The 20,879-nt window shown below is 38.2% G+C and overlaps 1 protein-coding gene across 5 annotated transcripts in view; it reads right to left on the minus strand.

Annotated features, from left to right (window-relative positions):
- GRIK1 (glutamate ionotropic receptor kainate type subunit 1) overlaps nucleotides 1–20,879 on the minus strand; it is a 394,644-nt gene that overhangs the window by 126,743 nt on the left and 247,022 nt on the right. For all 5 annotated transcript variants that reach the window (XM_059164562.1, XM_059164564.1, XM_059164563.1 and 2 more), the window contains exons 2-3: nucleotides 16,009–16,176; nucleotides 12,257–12,514 (exon numbers count right to left, since the gene is read on the minus strand). In XM_059164562.1, coding sequence (XP_059020545.1) covers nucleotides 12,257–12,514; nucleotides 16,009–16,176 — 426 coding nt within the window. The remainder of the gene's footprint in view (nucleotides 1–12,256; nucleotides 12,515–16,008; nucleotides 16,177–20,879) is intronic.

Genomic DNA, 20,879 nt, shown 5'->3' on the forward strand with positions numbered 1-20,879 from the left:
TTATTTAACTAGTTATCCACCCCCTCCACCCAAACCATATTTTTGTGGGTCAGATATTAAAAGATTCCTCTAACCTCTTGGGTAGGTTGCGATAACTTTGTAATTGAGCTGCTCTTCAGAGTCTAATGGATACGAGCGATTGCAACGGGGCGGGGGGTGGCAATGGTTAGGGTCTCTAGGACCATAACACGATTTATCGCTCATTATTTTAAAAAAAAATTACATGAGAATTAAAATGTTAGAATGTAGCATTCATGGATTCTTGCTTTTTTTTTTCAAGCCAGTCAGCATGGTTGAAGGCTCTCAGGTACCAGTAATGAGCCACTTACCCTCTTCACTTCTGGAACTGCTAGTCCTGAGCCACTGATAAGTACTAAAAATGGAAGAAAACCAAGCACATGGGGTTGCCTAGCTGTTAATCCTCCAATCATCCTGTGAAGTAAGCGTTACTAACTTCGTTATTTACAGTAAGGAAACTGAGCCTCAGAGCGGTTAAGTAACTTATCAGGGTCACAAAGACAGTTAGTAGGAGCCGTGAGTTCAAATTGTTGCCTGTAAGTCCAGCACTCGATCTTTCTACCTCACAGTCCAGCCTTACAAACACAGATTGCTGGTGCTGAGGAAACAGAGAGAATTTTGGATTATTTGTTGAGATGGGGAAAAAATAGAAATAGGGATCCACTCATTCCCCTTTCTTCTTTACTGCTGGCTACTTCAGTCTCATTTGCATTTTTTTTTTTTTTTTGCCCTCCTGCTTTGAAATTGCATAGTTTCTCCTCCCCCACCCCCACCCCCCTTTTTTTAAATACTGGAGCATAATCACAAAAGAGATCAATGTGGCCTTTAAATAAAATGGGAAGACCACTGAAAAGTGCATTCATGTGCTGCAACAAACTGCTCTTTCGTTCTTTGCTGAATGGAATGTTCATATGAAGTGCATCTTCTGATCATGGTGACTTACCCATATTAATGGTATTTTAAAGCCGAATATATTTTCTTGCTTCGTTCATTCATTTTTATGGGAAAACATTTCCCAGATGCTCATTATATGCCAAACCCCATGCTAAACCCAGAGTGTGGGACATGAACCCATCTTGCTTTAAGAAAGGGCTTCAGCCTCTGCCTTTGGCTCAGGTCATGATCCCAGGGTCCTGGGATCAAGCCCCGCATCGGGGTCTCTGCTCTTCTCCCTCTCTCTCTCTGCCTGCCAATCTGCCTACTTTTGATCTCTGTTTGTCAAGTAAATAAATAAAATCTTAAAAAAAAAAAAAAAGAAAGGTATGGGGTTTCAGTTCTTCCAGAACCATAATAAACAATGTTCTGGTTATTTGTAACATAAGTATTGCAATATTTTAGTAATAATCTTGCAGCCTTGTTTTCCAACGTTCATTTCATTTTGATCAGCTCAGCACATTGTCCTAATTGTTTCAGGTATTTTCATTACACAAAATATACCATGTGTCCAAGATGACTTAATTTATTTAAGTGTTGAACCGCTAGCAGAACTTGTAAATTTACAGTAATTCAGAATTAGTAAGTGTTTAGTTTTATATTGAGATCCTCAGACTGGAATAAAGTGGTATAAAAAGCAAAAGCAAAAAAAAAAAAAAAAAAAAGCCCATAAAAGGATTTTATCCCATCAATTATTGTGACATCGATGAGTATCAATTACTACTCGATTTTTATAAATCATGAGCTGAGGCTGATAGAGGCTGATGGAGTAACCTGCTCAAGATGCTAAGGTCTTATTCAGGTCATTAAGCCCACACCTTGAAGCCAGGTCTACCTTCTGACTCCCAGTCTCCGATTCTTTTTACCAAATCAGTAATCCTTCTTGACTTGGGGATTTCAGGTCAACTAACTGACTGAATGATGGACTAAGTAGCTATCTGAGTAAGTATCTGGGTCAATAAAAGAGAGAAAGAAAACTCTGCACTAGCATAAGGCATTCAACCTTTAGTTGGCAAATGAGGTCATGAATAGACATTTTGCTCTCTCCTCCTCAAAAAAGGTGACCATGCAGTTTTACCACTGTTTCCCCAAAGAGAGCTATTTTTAATACCAATAGAGGAGAAAGGAGAACAACTCAGTACAAAAGACCAGTTTCTAATTGGTCTAAATTTATCTTTTGGAAATATTCACTACTAAGTTCCTCATTTTCTCAGTTTGCTTGCAGGTGAATTGGCCTCGGGAAGGAAGAGCTCAGCAGATTTGAAGATTACAGATGAAGTGGTGGGGAGAAGAATGAGGGTGGGGCAGTGGGGTTTGCATTTCTCTTCCCAAAGCAATTGTTTGCTTAAAAAAAAAAAAAAAAGCCTTTCTGCCTTCATTAGCAAACATTGTAGAATTTATAATTTAAAAGTCCCCTCCACCTCCACCAGAAGAAAAAAATTAGAGAAAGCTTCCCGTTTATTTGCACTTTGCAGCAATCCATCAATTACTTGCAGTTCATTGTGAAGTTAAAATTTATTTGCTAAGCAAAGGGAAAGGAAATTGATTTAGGCACCACTCCTAACTTGGCTAATGGTCCTCCTGTGTTTGGAAGCTAGCCTTGAGTGACCCACTGCTCCCAGGATGGGATTCCAGCTGCAGAGGACAGACAGGACCATGCAAATCTGGTGATGGTTGTAGTCTTTCTAGCCCACCATGGTGGAGGGACTTGAAAAATAAAATGCAGTTGAGGAGACAACCAAACCCAACTGAGGGACATTCTGGAATAAAACTGATCTGGACTTTCATAGTTGTTAATCCTCCAACAATTCTGTGAAGTAAGCTTTACTGACTTCATTATTTACAACAAGGAAACTGAGTCTCAGAGTGGTTAAGCAACTTGTCAGGGTCGTAAAGATAGTAGGAACCAAGAGTTTAAAATTGTTGCCTGTGAGTCCAGCACTCAATCTTTTTACCTCACCGTCTAGCCTTAGAAACACAGATTGCTGGTGATGTTGAGGTCACAAAAGGCAAAGGAAGGCTGAACCAAAGGAGAGTAAAATGAGATGACAACTAAATTCAATGAGTGATCCTGGGTTAAATAAAAACAAAAACCAAAAAACTAAAAATAAAACCTGTAAGGGCAATTATTGTGTCAGTTAGAGAAACTATAATATGGTGTGTGTATATCATCTCTTTATCATCTTTCTACCTAGAGAGAGATCAGAGAGAGAGAGATCAGTGCAGATCCAACAAACTCCATCAGCCTTTTCCTGTGGGGAGAGGGCATGAGGTGTACCTGGGCACAGGTGACTTCTATGAGGGCGGGGAGTTGGTAGCTTGGCTCCGAGTTCCTTTCATCTGGGTAAAAAAAGCCAAAGGGCCCACAACACCATTGGTCAAGAGCAGCACAGCGGGCTCTGGCTGTGCCTGGGCAAAAGCCATGTGCTGGAAGGGAAACCATGGTGCCCTCTGGTCCTTGGGAAAGCCACAGTTGTTTAGCACAACCTGCAATGAGTCCTTCTGGCCAGCAAACACCTGCTCCCCTAGACTCTGTCATCTATGCAGAGCATTCTTTAAGAACTATTATCCTATTTGTATATAATTGTATTGTATTAGTGTTAAGTTTCTTGTATTTGGTAATTGCAGTGCGTCTATAACCAAGAGGGCTCTAGTTCTTAGGCAAGGCGTACTAATGCATTTAGGGGTGAAAAGATCATGATGTCTGTCACTTACTTTCAAATGGTTCAACAACTCTATTAATTATTACTATTATTATTTATTGTTGTAGTAATTCTTTTATATGGAGAGAATCACAGAGCACTATAACAAATGTGGCCAATGGATTACAGGCTGAATGTAGATGAAAGGCATATAGGTGTTCATTGTACCTTTCTGGCATCTTTTTTCTGAGTTCACATCTTGCTAAATAAAAAGAGTAAACATGGAGATAGAAAATAACACCATAAGAGCCTCTTTCCTCCACTCCCACCCCCTGGAATGTAATTGGAAACCACATCTTTGGTTTTAAAAGCACTTCAGAGCAAGGAGCCTATTTATTTCACATGAGTTTGAGCTGGGCTCTGCATACGGAGATAAGTTTCAAAAATGTTCAAATGGCCAATTCTAAACACTACTTTTGGCCGCCTATCCACTCTTGTGCACTCAGACATGACACAGAAAAATGCTGATTTGCATGCACAGGGAGTGACTCTGGGAACAGGTGGAGCATATGGAGGAGAAAAAAAAAAGCTGCTATTTCCAGTGAGGGTTTAAAATTTCCCATGTCTTCTTCTTAAATAATAATAAACGCTGCTAATGACATCACCCCTTTTAGGAAGGATGCTACGTGCCTTCTAAATATCTTCATAAACCTCAGAATATACCTTCGAGGTGAAAAGGTATCAGTACTATTTTACATTAAGAAAAGTGAGACACAGTGAGGTTAATTGTTTAGGTAGGCCCTAAAAATAAGTCACAGATGCCAGGAACTGGAAGGGAACTTAAGGTCAGACCCCTGCTTGATGCATGATTCCCCCCAGCGCCCCCTCCCTCCCCGCACAGCAGCTGCTGAACACCTCTCTTTTTGAGAAATTCTCCACCTCATGCTGCAGCCCAGTTCATTTCTGGACAGCTTAGTTATATTTAATAAGAATTAGTTTAAAAGGAAAGTACCTAGGTTTTCTTGAGTCTTAATCCTATTCCCTGTTCATTAAACCACTTCAGTGGGGTTGATGCCATAAAAAGGAATGCAATAAACCATTGGGACCCACAGAGAAGATCCTACATTTTAAATGGGAATTTCCTCTTCATTTGTACTTAGAAACATGTAAAATGGCATTTCACAAACTTGTTGGTATATTAATATACCCAAATCTAATAGGATTCTTAAGGGGATCTATGTATCCTCCAGAGGTAAGGAAAAATCAGAACTGAGAAATGGAGTCCGGTAAGTAAGTGAATTACCTGGGGGAAATATAGCACTTTTAAGTGCAGATCTTCATACATATGATTTTTCAAAAGTGCATCCAAAAAAAAAAAAAAAAAAAGGCAGAGACTTCCCAAAAGAAAAATTGTGTCCCTTGATCAAAGAACCTCAAAGAAGAATCTAGTCAAAATATTTGAGATGAACTCTGTTGCAGTTAGCTCAACCAGAGTATTTCAGTCTTGAACTCTTGCTGATATCAATGGTAGCTAAAAATAATATACCTCTGTGCAATATCCAAATTGAATTTTGAACATCTGAATAGGGTTCTGGGCAGAGGACTGGAGTGGGTGGATAAGAAGGGTAGAAAAGATGAGGATAGAGGGAAAAAAAGAGCTATAATTTATTATCTTGTTGGTTCGGAGTGAAAGGACTTCTATTCCCTCAGCTGTTTCAGGTGGAATTATGGGAGGGTATCAGAAGAGTTCTGGCTAGCAAGAATGGTCATCATAACACAGTGGGTGAGCTGTGATTGCTGAAAGGGAAAAGATTGACTTATTGTTTTATTTGGCACTGATTGCTTACTGAATATCTTTCATTTTGGCTTGGACAACACTTATAGCAAAATGTTAATTTTCTTCAAATCAGAATTTTAGGCTTCTGTTAAAATTCTTGGTTCTGGACAATATATTCTTTCTGTTTTCTATGGGAAGATGGAGGGAAAGGTAATAAACATAATAAATCCAAGTCACTATTAAATTCAGCCATACAGCCACAAGAGCTGTTGACCACATTAACTGAGTTAATTGTATAAATTATTTCAAAGAGTGTATACCACATAATCAGAACTCAAGAATTTAGTTATTGTGATGTTTGTGGTTGTCATTTCTCTTGTGTTTTCTCCTTGAAATTATTGTTTTTCCAGTCACTAACACTTTTATGTATGTTAACCTTATTTCAAATTAATCCTCTTCCTAAATCTTCGAGAAAATATTTCAAATGATAGTTAATAGTTCTTTATTGTAGGCTGTGTTTTAGGAATCTCATGGCTCTGCTATGTTGGGAAAAATGACTTAGGGCAACCATGGATGAAAAAAAAAAAAAAATCTCTTGAAGACTATGTGTTGTGAACGCAGGGCTAGAGGCATCTGGCTGGAACGCATTTCCTTGATGGCCTTATTTAGTCTCATCTATATGCTGAGGACTCTCAAATCTGTCTCTCCACCTCACATCACATTTTGAACTCCAGACTTGTATATTAGCTGCCTATTCATCACCTTCATTTGAATATAGTAGATATTCCAAATTCAAACTTACATATTTATGACTAAACAAACTCCTGCTATCATCCTTATTCCTCCAAAGTAGTTCCATCTATAACCTTCTCTACCTCAAATGAGGTTAACTCTTTCCACGGGCTCAGCTAGAAAGTTTAGACTCACACTTGACTCCTCTGTTTCTCTCTCAGCCAGCCTCCACTTCTTCAGGGCATTATGCTAGCTCAACATTTGAAATATTTCTAGAAACTGACAGTTCCTTCCTCCTCTTTTATTTACCTTCCTCAGTTGTCTTGATTTTTTTCTGGAAGCTACCCATTTTTACCCTTGCCTGCCTGTATTATTCATACAAGAGCCAGAATGATCTTTTTATTATGTAAACCTGATCATGTCACTCTTCTGCTTTAACTGTCCAATGGTTTTCCTATTTCATGAAAGCAGAAGCTCTCCCTGTGGTCTGTAAAATCCACCATTTTTGATACGGTGCATTTCTCCGACCTACTTTCCCACTACTCTTCCCCTCTCATACTGATCCTATTGCACAGGCCTCCTTGTTTGTAATAAAAAAAGGTTTATCAGAACACACCATACTTGTTCATTTGCATGTTCCCTATAGCTGTTTTCTTGCTAAGTTGGCCGAGTGAAGTCATCGTGACCCTATGATCCATAAAGTTTGAGCTATATACTATCTGGCCCTTTAGAGAATAAAGTTTGCTAGTCCACTAGTTGTGGCTACAATTCACTGAGATTGGCCTTGAAAAAGCAGAGACTGCTGAATATCCTCCACACTGTATTTGTTGCTCAGCTTCTCAGTTCTTTCTGATGTGTATGAGGGATAGAAGCCAGGATTCTACCACGGGTCTAATGAAGCAGAAGGGATGACCAATGAGCAGCCATTTCTCATTGCCTTAGGTCACCTCTGAATGTGGGAATCAGAGAGAAGTAGGTGACTAATGGGAAGAACATCCAGGCAGCAGAGAGAGAGAGAGAGAGAGAGATGAAGCGAAACAGAACTTCACTCCCCCAACAGTTCTCCAGGGTCTTTCTACATTCTCACTTGCAGAGGACAGAATTCTGCTTGCTAGTATTTAGTGAATTGAATTTTGTCCTTAGAGACAAGCACAGTACTCCCCTTGACTTCAATGGGAGTCATGGGCCATTTGGTCCCCCAGACATCTGTGCTGGCTTCAGACTATTTAACAAACTCCTAAACAAATCCCAATAAAGTGTTCTTTAATGGGTACTTAATTCTGGTGTGAGGGTGGGTGCTGAGCACACCTAAGTCCTTTCTTTTCCTTCAGGTTTACTAAGTTTTCTCCTTTTTATGGCTTGATAATTACTGCAACCAAAACCCTGAGTCAAGCAGTATTAAACCCACTCAAAGGCAAAAGATGTCTACTTTTATTGATCTCAGTTGACCTGTTTACTCTCTGGCTTCCAATTTAATAGCTCAATTGATTATTCATTTACATTTTTAATTTCTTGTGGGCAAAATCATTTTAACATGAATCATTTCTAACTTAATGCATAACATACAGACTCATTTGGGATTTTCAACTTTAGCAAGTATGTATTGAGCAACAGGGCTCAGGTGAACTTAATAGGGATGAAAGCAGATTTCAGTTTCCTGTAAAAAAAAATGATAGAAATGGTAATTTGAGTGTCCTCCTGTGCAAAATTCCCATCACTTAATGAGTGCTCACCTGAAATCAGAAGGTTGGTTAAGACATCAATTTTTGCGTTATCCTTTTACAAATTATATTTTGCCTAAATTCAATTTGAAATCTGTAACAGATTAGTTGAGTTCTTAAATTAAATCTAAAAGTTTTGATAACATTCATTAATTTGCTTTCCCTTTGGATGGCCCTACTTTGCTGGAGTTGTAGAAGTAGTGAGAAAAACTTGTACTATCGAGTGTACTACATAATAAGAAACAGTGAGACTTTATTAACTTGTGCAGTTCTCTATTTACAAAGGTAAGCGACATGGAAGATATAATTACACTTACATTTATAACTGAAGGGGAGCAGAATTTGCCAGTCCAAAATGGGTCTCTTTGGGGATTAATATAAGATGTTTATTTTATTTCTTTTTCTAAGATTGTATTTATTCATTTGACAGACAGAGATCACAAGTAGGCAGAGAGGTGGGCAGAGAGAGAGAGGAGGAAGCAGGCTCCCCGCCGAGCAGAGAGCCCCATGCAGGGCTCCATCCCAGGATGCTGGGATCATGACCCTAGTGGAAGGCAGAGGCCTTAACCCACTGAGCCACCCAGGTGCCCCAAGATGTTTGTATTTAAGCAACAGCAGACACAGATGAAGCCCTGAAATCTGAGTGGATGTTGCCCTTTTATAAGAGATGTTTACACGTGTAAGGGAAACCCTCATTTGTAAGGGTGTGTCCTCTCTCTACCAGGAAGAGGGGCATGACTCAATCTCTAGAAATTCTTCTCCAAGGAGAAGGCAGTGATTTAAATATGCATAACAACCTGATCCTTGTTCACTGTGCTTTTCCTGATAACCTCCCTTAACTGACTCCCCTCCCCCAACATCTTCTGTCTTTAGCAGAAGATGATATTTGAAGTGATGGCTTTGGCTATTTCAGAGAGTGACTTAAGTTTTCTTGGGTCTTTCCATCCTTACAGGTGGTATACATCTTATTAAACTTTGTTTGCTTTACTCCTGTTAATCTGTCTCGTGTCAGTTTAATTGCTTGAGCAGCCAAAGATCCAGAAGGGAGGAAGAGAAAACTTTTCCACCCCTACACATCACAATATTCCATCCCAAGACCCTTTATTTTTTATTTATTTATTTTTTTAAAGATTTTATTTATTTATTTGACAGAGAGAGATCACAAGTAGGCAGAGAGGCAGCCAGAGAGAGAGGAGGAAGCAGGCTCCCTGCTGAGCAGAGAGCCCGATGTGGGGCTTGATCCCAGGACCCTGAGATCATGACCTGAGCCAAAGGAAGAGGCTTTAACCCACTGAGCCACCCAGGCACCCCATCCCAAGACCTTTTAAATATGCTGTGCAATTCACTTGATAGTATGTTTCTTCTTCCCAGCAGCAAGTGAAGCTTTAAGAATATGACTGCCTGTGGCTTATTCTTCTCTGTAAGACTGTTTTGAATGTAACATTTATAAGTTATATATCCAATCACCTACCTTCACTTCTTTCTAAAATGAGATGAGGTATAAGAAAATATATAAATGCGTATTTCCAGCCAAAACAGTCACTTTTATCTGACAGTTTAAAAATGGAACCAAAGTTTAGTGAAAAATAGAGAAGGCTTACTATTCATACTCCAAGAAGTAAAACGTACTATTGCTTGGTGAAAAGGACAGTGGAAAATGAAATACTATTAAAAAATATTGTAAGTGCTTTGCTTTATTAATTTTCACTGATAATTTTCTTAACCTTATTCCCTAATGTGTAGATCAAGAAATGAGCTAATTTTAGTTCTTGGAGGAAATATATGCAAAAAAGTAAAAAGTTTTATTCTTAAGTGTTATTACTAAGTACTTTCCTATATGCCAAAATTGTGCTAGGTGGCAGATTATAAAAATGAATAGGATAAAAGTCCAATGTTTAGGAATTCTTAGTCTTTTAGATGTGCAAACAGATAATTGAAACATATAATATAATGCTTATATTTTTAAAGTGCTATTGAACTGAGAACTGGTGGTCTCAGAGGACTTGAAGGAAGAAATAATATTTGACTGTGATCATGCAGAATGAGGGAGCTCACTGTCTTAGGGGTTGTGTGGAGGATCATGCATAGTAAGAGGCCAGCTTCAGAAAAGAAGAGTTGGACATATTCATGATACATCTCATCAGGTAAAAGACACAAAAGCGAAAATAAACTACTGGGACTACACCAAAAAAAAAAAAAACAAAAAACGTCTGCCCAGCAAAGTAACCATTACCAGGACCAAAGGAAACTTACTGAATGGGAGAAGACATTTGCAAGCAAAATATTTGATAAAGGGTTAATATCCAAAATATATAAAGAATTTATACAACTCAGTACCAAATTTTAATCCAATTAAAAATGGCACAAGACTTAAATTGACCCTTTTCCAAAGAAGACATACAGATGGTCGACACATGAAAAGATCCTCAACATCACTCTTTACCAGGGAAATGAAAGTCTAAACCACAATGAAATATCACCTTATACCTGTCAGAATGACTAGTATCAAAAAGACAAAAAACAGTAAGTGTTGGTTAAATTGTGGAAAAGAAGGACCCCTCATGCACTATTGGTAGGGATGTAAATCGGTGCAGCTACTATAGAAAACAGCATGGAAATTCCTGAGAAAATTAAAAATAGAATTCCATATGATCCAGTAGTACAACTACTGAGTATTTATCCAAAGAAAATGAAAGTACTAAATCAAAAAGATACATGTACCCTTATGTTTATTGCAGCAGTATTTATAATAGCTAAAATATGAAAACAACCCAAGTGTCCACTGACAGATGACTGGATTAGGAAGGTATGGTATAAATACTGTGATATTACACAGCTATAAAGAGAATGAGATTTGTGACAACTTGAATGGACCTAACAGGTCTTATGCTAAGGGAAATAAGTCAGACAGAGACTATATGATTTAACTTATATGTAGAATCTAAAGAAACAAAACAAATGAACAAAGGAGCAAACCAAAAGAGCAGACAAACCCATAAATACAGAGAACAGACTGAAGGTTGCCAGAGGGGAGATGGGTGGGGAGATGGGCAAAATGGGTGAAGGGGAGAGTGAGGTACAGGCTTCCCATTATGGAATGAATAACTCACAGGAATAAGAGGCACAACATAAGAAATATGGTCAAGGGCATTGTAAAAGCATTGTATGGTGAGAGATGGTAGCTGTATTGTGGGGAGAATAGCATAGGATATAAACTTGTTGAATTACCTGAAACTGATGTAACATTTTATATCAACCGTACTCAGTAAGAGTCAGCTGAAGTTGGGGATATGTAAGGAAGGTTAATGGGTTAATGGAGTGCCAGAGTTAATGGAGATGAAAAGGGCAAGTTGGTGAATAGCTTCAAATTAGAAGATCTTGACAAAGGAGAGTCACCAGCATGGCAATTTAACTGTATAAAAGGTAGCCTCAGCTCCAACAAACTTCAAAATATGACTAGAAGGTAGAAAGGAAAATGCCAGGAAAAGAAACTTGAAATGCAGGCGAATGGGAGAAAGTGCCTAGAGAGATGGGGGCTCTAATCATCAGGGTTCTGTTCTGCATCCTAAAATAAGCAGTGGAACAAGGAAAGCTTTATTTGAGGTTGTTTTCTGGGGGTTCTTAGTCCTCTTCCTATGAAAAGGTCAGTTTTATCAATATAACCTCTAACTAGATTCCTCTTGGTTAACCTACTTTAGAAACTTGTCTAATATATAACATTTACATAGTTCCTTAGCAAGTTGGAAGCATACTTCATGGTCATTTTCCAACTTTGCATTATTTTAGGAATGGAGTCATTGTCACAGTCTTAATATAGTTGGAGAAGTGTGATCACATCTTTAATATTATTTTTTTTTAAGATTTTTATTTATTTATTTGATAGACAGAGAGAGATCACAAGTAGGCAGAGAGGCAGGCAGAGAGAGAGCGGGAAGCAGGCTCCCTGCTGAGCAGAGAGCCCGATGTGGGGCTCGATCCCAGGACCCTGAGATCATGACCTGAGCTGAAGGCAGAGGCTTAAACCACTGAGCCACCCAGGTGACCCTAATATTCTGATTAGATTACTACATATATCAGTATGGTGATATTTGTCAAACACTGCATCAAAAACTAATGATGAACTACATGCTGGCTAACTGAACATAATAAAAAATACAGTCACAAAAAATAAAATAATAAAATTCTATCTCTCATCTCAGTCCTATGTGTAATATAATTAAAAGTTCAAAATAAAACAAAAACAAATCCCCCAAGTATGACGATAGAAAGATCCAAAGGAATCGGACATGGTGACACATGAAATTCCTAAATTAGAATACCCCGTTAGCTTCATTTTCATGCATTCCATCTGATGAGTTAATGTTTCTAGAACACCTGGATTCCCTTTGTTCAGACCCGACATGGTCAGGTGAGGTCTTGCGCAAGTGCCATACCTGTGCTGTCTTCGTACACCACCGTCACTGTTTTCCAGTTATAGTAGAGGACCAGATCCAGGACTGCCCTACTGATCGCTGCATAATCTGGGTACAGGTTGATGTAAAACAAGTCTTTGTTGTCCACGGAGGGGTGTTTCCAGCGAGTTTGTATGTGTGGAACTTCGAGAGCATTGCAAATCGACTGCACGGCACTGACAGAGGAGCTGTGGGACGGGCCAAAGAGGGCAGCCACACCAAGAGCCAGCTGGTCACAGGCTAGTCGCCACAGACAAGGAGGGGTGCAGAGGGAGGGCGGGGGAAGGGGTAGAGAGAGAGAGAGAGCTGTGAATTTCATCTTTCCTTCATGATCCCTCTTTTTATCTTCATTATTAGAAATTTTTCTCCACTCTCCATCTGTACGTTGAGAAAATATGCTTAATCCAACTTCCAATATCCCCAAGATAGTAATGTGGACCTGATTAACAACACATCTCAGGGCCAATTCTGGGCAATCAAAAATGAGTGGCTAGTGTCACACCATTACTTTCAATCAGATGGGGTCTATATCCCTTGCTTGGCATGGCGTAACCCAGGGGTGCTCAGAGCTGCTCTACAAGACATTTCCCAAGTGAATTTCATGTGAGTGAACTTCTGTCTTATGGCTGGTTGTCAATGAGGGTATTAAGGTGGTCTGAGAATTCAAAAGATTCTCTGGATGGCTGCAAAGTACTTTAGTTTCCATCTTCCCAAAACTCAGAAATGACTTCCAGGCTATCGAAAAACTGCTAAAGAATATCAAGTGATATTGATTTCTAATTAATTAATTATAGAAAAATAGCAGAGCATAGTTTAAAGGGCTCTTAGAAGCCACTTGGTCCAACCCACTAATACCATAGAGTGAAATGAGTCAGGGCCACAGGGTCTGTACCAGAGCCCAGGGGACCAGCTAAGGTCAGGCCTCTCCCTACCTCAACATTAGCCAACATGTAGTCTAACAAAATCAAGTCAATATGTACTTAAAAATGAGTTCATAAAATGTATTTATTTTTCTCATTATAAGATTTTATACATTCATTGAAAGAATTCAAAATATTTTAAAGTGTAAGAAAGGAAAAAAAAGATGTAATTCCATCACCTTTGGGAAAATACTTATTTGTACTTTGGTATTCCAATTTATAAAAAATTAAGTCATTATACAGATACAGTTTGATACATTGCTTTTTTCGTTTAACACTGAATATAATACTAAAAGCACACCTTTCCCCCAAGTCTCCTCAAAGTCTTCAGAAGTATATTTTTCTCATCTGTAGAATAGTCCATCCTATGGACATGTCATTATTTAACTATTTCTGATGCTATTGAACATTTAAGCTGCTCTTAATTTTTGTTATTTATAATTAATATTATAGCATTTTTAATATTATAGCACTTTTCTTAGTTCTTATATTTTCTTAGTTCTTATATTGTATATGTATGTGTATATTTTCTTAGTTCTTATATTGTATATGTATGTGTATCTGTACACACACATACATGAAAGAAAAATATAAGAACTAAGAAAAGTGCTATAATATTAAAAGTGCTATAATGTGTATATATACATACATATATATACACACACATATATGCTTTCTTAGAGTAGATTTTTAGCTATAATTAAATGGTATGATATTTTTAAGTTACTTGATACATATTAAGCAAATTCCCTTCCAGAATGATAGGACTGATTATCCTCTATAACCATGTAAAATAGTGTCTACTAATTTCATGTTGATATAAATTTATGCTGGCATTATGTGTAAGTTTAAAAGCATTTCAAGTTTATATTTTAATATTAATTTAAAGGAATTTGGGACTGCCAAGAGATGATTAAATATTTGAATTAAATAATAAAATTTATAAGTAGAAGAATTATATATATATAATTTGTTAAAATTATGAGAAAAAATAATAAATGAAATTTTGAAAGCTGTATTGCAAATATCTATGTAACTGTAAATGTTGACAGTCATTCACGAGGAAAACTTTCTGATACTGTGCTCTTTTTACTGAATTGCTACCTGACGTATGAAGACATATAATTTTCTGCATTAAGAGCTGTAAGCATAAATTGCCATTGTCTTCAGAAGCTTATTTTCTGGATATGTTTTCACTGGTAAGATAAAATGAGAGCGTGAGAGCACATGAACTGCTATTCTGTCTAACATGGGCAATGGATTAAGATTCCTGCTAATATTTAGTTCAGGGATGCTAATATGACTTGACAGAAAATCAATTTTTTGAATTCTGCTTGCCAGCAAATTACCCATTTTAAGAAGCTTTGGGGTGTTTAATTTACAAGTATGGCAGATACTTGAGACTATAAAAAAGCTTTCAATTTTATGTGGGTTGAAGTGTTGTTGTTAAATGTGTTTGCCTTTCTAAGGTATTTGCGCAGCAATGTTTGCATGCGTGACAGTCAGGACAGAGACAGACAGAGAAACAGAAATACAGAGTGACAGAGATAGACAAAGACAGAAACAGAGACAAGAGACAGAGAGAGGCAGAGAAAAAGCAAGATCTCACCCACAGAAATAATTCATGTGACCATAACTTCAAAGTACCGTATAAATAGAAATTTTTATTAATTGTTCGTAGGCACCTCTGACTTATGTAGTATCTGCAACTTCCCCCAGCTTTAAAAAGAAAATGTGCTTACACTCAGGTTGCACCATAGATTAAAAAAAAATTAAAAAAAAAGAATCATTATACATATGCTTTTAATCTGCGCTCCTACGAAACAAGTTTTACCTTTTGCTTATAAAGAAAACTAACAATCCTGCAGAAGAGTATGTAAAGTGCACACATCTTATGATCCTGAGGTAATTCTATGTGGAAACACCAGTATTAGTTACTTGGCAATCGACATAAACACGGTGTTCATTGCATTCCATTTATTTGGGGCGAACATTCCTCTATGAAGGAAAGAGCCCCCTGTACTTGGGGGTATGGGGCAGCCTTGGTTTCCACACCAACACCTGCATGGAGTCTCAACACCTCCCTGGTTAGAGGCCAAGTTTCAAGTGTACTGAATGTGACTATGCTCCAGAGTTGTCTTGGAAGTATTTGGGGGATGTCTAAACAAACCCCACAATCCCAGTGGCTCTTTCCATGACAGAGACCTCGAAGCCTGGCCTATATACAAATTAGATTATTTTGTAGGATCTTGTCTTCTACTTGGAAGAAAAAGAGAACCAGGAAAAAAAAAATGCAGAGATTGTCTCATTGGTTTAATTTTTACATTTCTATGATATTGTGGAAACCAGTTTAAATGAACAAAGTTGAGAAGAACGCTAGGTAAACCTAGTAGTTTATAACCTGTTAAAATTTAGGATGTGAATTATGTGTGCTGTGGGCTTTTCCACATGTTCGGTGGATATGACCTTCTACCAAGTTTTATTTGACTGCACTGTACAATTTCATGGTGGTATCTCAGGCTCAGGAAGGAAAAACAGATCAAGCTTGACATTTTCTGTTCACAGCTGAACCAGTTAATCATAGAGTAGAGGGCACTGAAGGGTGAGCTAATCAGAATGGCCCAGAAAGCATAGCTAGGCCAACATCCATTAGGATAGTTCAGATTGCACTGGACAGTGACATCGAGGACCGAGATTTCCTACAACCCATTTACACAAAGACGTCCACTATGAAAAAGGGCAGGTAGCAGAAAAGGTGACTTGTAGAGCAGACACATCACCCAAAGAAGCTTTTAAGAATGTGAAAATAGTTACCTCTCCGCGAGGCTTCAAAACTATCAAAAAGGTTAATTCTCTGGATGTCATAGGTTAATGTGGTGTTAGGCATCAGGGTTCGATTTCTGTTGATGCTGGTAACTGCGAACTTGAATGCTAATTCTTCAACATTAACAGGTTCGTTTTCCACAGTTTCAAAAATCCCTCCTGTGGAAGCAAAAGAGATGCATGAGAAGCATTAGTCACATCATTCCTGTGTAGTTTTTAAAAGAAGCATATCAGTGATCACACAGAAGCCCCCCGGCCCCCAACCCCGCCACACCAAGTAAACCTAGTGATGGTCAGAACAGATTCCAAATCCACTGTCAAAATTTGTCGGCACATGTCTCCCGCCCATAAACAGGTCTTCATACGTATGTCTAACGTTTCAAATCCAAAGCTGGACTGTTTGTCACCTCTCGGATGGCCAATGTATCCAAATATTTAGTACCACGCCCAGTATAACAGACAATGTGGTGGAGGGTCATTTTCTACAGTTTGGACATGAATCAAGCTCTGGTTGACTGAAACATAAATTCGAGCTGTATCTGGCAGGACAATCCTTCCTCAGAATGAAGCTCTTTCGATTCAAAAGCAGACCTTTTTGACTCTAGAAAAATCAGTCAGAGAGCTGAGTGGGGTCAAAATGAGACATACATACACCTAAGTTTTTCAAAATAAAAAACATTTCTCCTTTTTCTCTGGCTCAGATTTCTGGGGTCATATTCCAGTCCCTCCCAAAGTACACAGGCAGATACAAAGAACTTTTGTTCATTTTGTTTTGAGAAACTGTTGTGGTCTCGCCTCAAAGCAATCCTGCATCCTGTCTCCAAAGACGCGTTGTTCCCCTAAGAGAGAACATGCACTAAAATTTTGATACCTCAAACTGGGGCATCTCCAAAGGAGCAGCAGTACAAAACACCAGTGCTTAAAGCCTCATTGGAGAATTCAGCTCCGACTTTGCTTGCCATGGTGATGTTAATAGAGGTAATTGGAGTATCATTAACTGTGCATTCTTAATGTTCTTAAAAAGAGTTGTCCCGGGATTATCAATAGATACAGGACACACAGTAGAGGCTCTCTTAACTGACCTGCACTTATCTTATTCCTTGATTGACCAACACTCCTCATCTCCCCTGAATAAAACATTAACTGGAACCGGTGAAATGCTGAATTCTTGTAACTAGCCCTCATCCTTGAGGGACTCCTTACCAAAGGTCAGATGTAGGTTTTTTTCCCAAACTCGGCTATGCCAAATTGATTTGCAAGTGCTTCAAGTTCTCTCTATGCTCAAAAAACAAAAAACAAACAAAAACAAAAACCTAAAACTGAAAATTCCAAATATAGGTCACAGGCACCTGTATGATTTATGTGTATTCTTAGGAAAAGAACTCTAATTAGCAAACTATAAATCAAAGAAAGGACTTTGATCCTATTTTGAAAGACTAGTAAACAAATATACATCTATAATTTTTATTAATTATAAAATTAATTATTATTATTTTGCAATTTCCTGCTCAACTGACTTTCTCTGTTGAATAATCAGTTACAATGTCAGGTTGCAAAAGCTGAGAAGATTTGTAAGGAACTACTTTGGCTTCTTTTGGAAATGTCTCTGGCTTTTGGGCTGATGATATTCATGCAGAAATCATTTCCCTGTTCTCTGAGAGACCAGAGTTGAACATTGTGTGACTATGGTATGAGGCCATGCTAACCTTTATCTACAGATTCCTACTGGACACTCATTCTGAAATCCATGTTAGGAAAAATTTTGCTCTTCGGTGACTTTGTTTTCTTGTTTTGATTTTTTCTCAGTGGTAAGCAAAGTCCTTTGGGAGGTACTCTCTGTTTTTCTGAGGACTTTTAAGTGTGTGCTCCACAGTGAGGTGATAAGCTCAGATAAAAGAAGAAGAGAGACATCAAGCTGATCCACAATTAGAATAGCCCAGACTTAAGTTCAGAAAGTCCTTGGTGTTAGGCCCTTCACAATAAAGATTACCATTAAAAAAAAATCTGTTTATCTTCTCAAGCACAAGGTGAGAACCCTTAGGAAGAGAATGTATCTTGTTCAGAATCACCATCTTTCTGGAGATCAAAGTCTCTTACGATGCTCAGCCTGTAGCTATGTAGGAGTCAATCAGTCCTCGGCTCAAATGTAAGCACCAATCATCCGCATAAGCAGACGGTAGGAAGAAATACACCCCAGAATGGGAATCAGAAGTTCTGAAATTTGGACCTGGGTCCACCTAGTTCCTCTTCAAGAAGGAATTTTAAATATTTGGAAGAAAGTTACTATGAAATAGTTCTTCGGTGATATTTCATTTAAGCCCTATTACATTCCATATAGGAGGTAGTATTTCTTTTTTTATGCATGAAGAAGTGAACTGAGACACACATGCGTTGCCTACCTTATTCAAAGTCCCCAAGCCTTGTTTGTGACAAATTGAGGTGCTTGACCCTCCAATCTATACATAGATTTTAAAATACATTTTATATTATACTATATATCATTATTTAATAAATACATTAAATATAACACAATGTTTATTATAGGGAATTAGGTCACATGATTATCATATAGAGAACTATATATAATTGATTTATATATATATGTATTTTCACTTTATCAAATTATTTCTGATGTCTTTCATCTCTAAGTGTGGGTATATAATACTTGCTTGCTTATTTTAGAGGATTTCTCTGTAAAGGAAATGTTCTAATGCATGGATGGTGCCCTGAAACCTCAATCATCTCCCAGAATTAAGTTAGTATTAGTACACATGGATAAAGAAGAATTAACAGTTGTTATAGAACTGCCTGCTTACCTCAAAATTACTCTTTGGTACATAGTTATTTTTTACATAAAGCTGAATGTTCCTGAGTTTAAGAGAATGAGAAGTGTTTTTATTATATGTATGTGTTTTATTATGTGTATGTCATGTGTAGGTGAACTCTGTTTTGTCATGTTGGGGCAATTTTCTTTCTTTCTGGCATCCAACAAGCATTATAAATGTTGTCATTAGCTCAACGTCCCACCACACTCTCCTTTTTCCCTCAGGAAGGCTTGCTGCTGAATACCAAAGACCTGCAGTGAAGTGAGGCATACTGAGAACGGAGGAAGTTCCAGGGACGTGAAATCTGATAGAGACAGGACAGTTATTGATGGGAGCCATTCCAGTCCCTCCTAAGGGAGCAGGCTTATAAGCGTTAGTCACTTCCTCTCTCCTCCTCCTCATAACTTCAGATTAGACAACACTGAATTGCAGAGTCTTTCATAGGAGTAGAGAGACATGTGCATGATTTTTATTTAACTTGTGAGTGTGGGCTTGTCAATTAGACATTTCTTTTTTTTCTTTTTCCTTTTTTTTTTTTTTAATGTTATGTTAGTCACCATACAGTACATCATTAGTTTTAGATGTAGTGTTCCATGATTCATTGTCAATGAGGCATCAAGTCTTTGGGTCTCCATGTAGTCAACTTCTGGACTCAGTCATTTTTACATGTGGGTCCCATGGTTTCAAAAGAAGGAATTCCTACCTGGTTCCTTCTTTTGTTCCTCTTTCTTGTCTGATGTTCCCCTCCCTTTGCCCTGTCCCCCTTTCCCTTTTCTGCTAAGGTCAATGAATCTCTCTCTTTCACCTTCCATGTAAAAGAAGAGGAGAGAAGACAGCTGTTTACAAGCTGGGAAGGAGGCCTTCACCAGACACCAGCTGTGCTAATGCCTTGACTTAGACTTTCCAGCCTCCAGAACTGTGAAAAATAAGTGTCTGCTGTTTAAGTGTCTATTTAACACCAGGTCTGTGAGATTGTTACAGCAGCCAGAGCTAAGATATTCTTCTCCTCCTCCTGCTCCTTTTTCTCCTCCTCCTTCTTCTTCCCCCATAGGCTTTGAAATTTAAAATGGACAATTTTAATGGAAATCATATCTATGTATGTAAAATTCTCTTCCAACAGGATTCTAAATTTATCGTAGAGTGGTTTAAGGTAAGCGGAGAAAAAACTCACTTGAAATCTCAATACAGAATTAGATAGCAGAGTTCCATCACCACAGGTGTGCTTCTCTCTTTGTTGGGTAGATCCTGTACCAACAAGGTCAGGCTAAGACAGGCAGTTTTGTTTTGTGATCATGTAGAAATAGATGGAAACAAGAGATGGCTACCTCCTGCACAAATAACAGGTTGCCTTTAATAAGGGATAGTGGTAGGCACAGGGAGTGCAAGTGAGAACTGGTGATTTTGTGTCACATAATTCCTTCGAGACTTCCAGGAGAATTTGGTCAGAATCACAAACCCACCTACTGTTGGGTCCAAAACATGATCAATATAGGTAAAAGGGAGTCAGGGCTTAGACAGAAGCAAAGTTAAGGCTAAGACTGACTGTTGGGCTGTTTGAAAAGATACCTAAGGTAAACCCAAAGTAATGGATTCCAAACATTTCCTTGACCCCATCCCATCTGTACACAATCATAATGTCAAGGGATGTAGTCCAGAAGTCATCTGCATTTGAAAAGGACCCAGCTTGGCTCTAGGTCCCATTGATTGATTGATTGATTGATTGATTAACTGAGTTTTTTCAGGTTCCAAGGGTATTTTATAACCTGCTTCCTCATGTGCTTTCATGTCATCACGTTCATCCAAAGACATTTTAACTCCGTTCACTTAGCATTTATTCGGTATGACTCTGGAGTATACATATGTTTTTCCTGACAAAATCTGTGTTTAACCCTGACAAAAGAGAACTGGGAAGTCACTAGCTTTCTGTAAAGCGGGGAGGTATCCCCATCAAACTCAGTGTGACTATAACCTGGTAGAAATGGAGGCCCTTGTTTCAGGCACATAATGAAAAGAAAAGCAGTTCTGCTCTTGCCTACT

Source organism: Mustela lutreola, chromosome 2, assembly GCF_030435805.1.
Source record: "Mustela lutreola isolate mMusLut2 chromosome 2, mMusLut2.pri, whole genome shotgun sequence".
NCBI lineage: Eukaryota > Metazoa > Chordata > Mammalia > Carnivora > Mustelidae > Mustela > Mustela lutreola.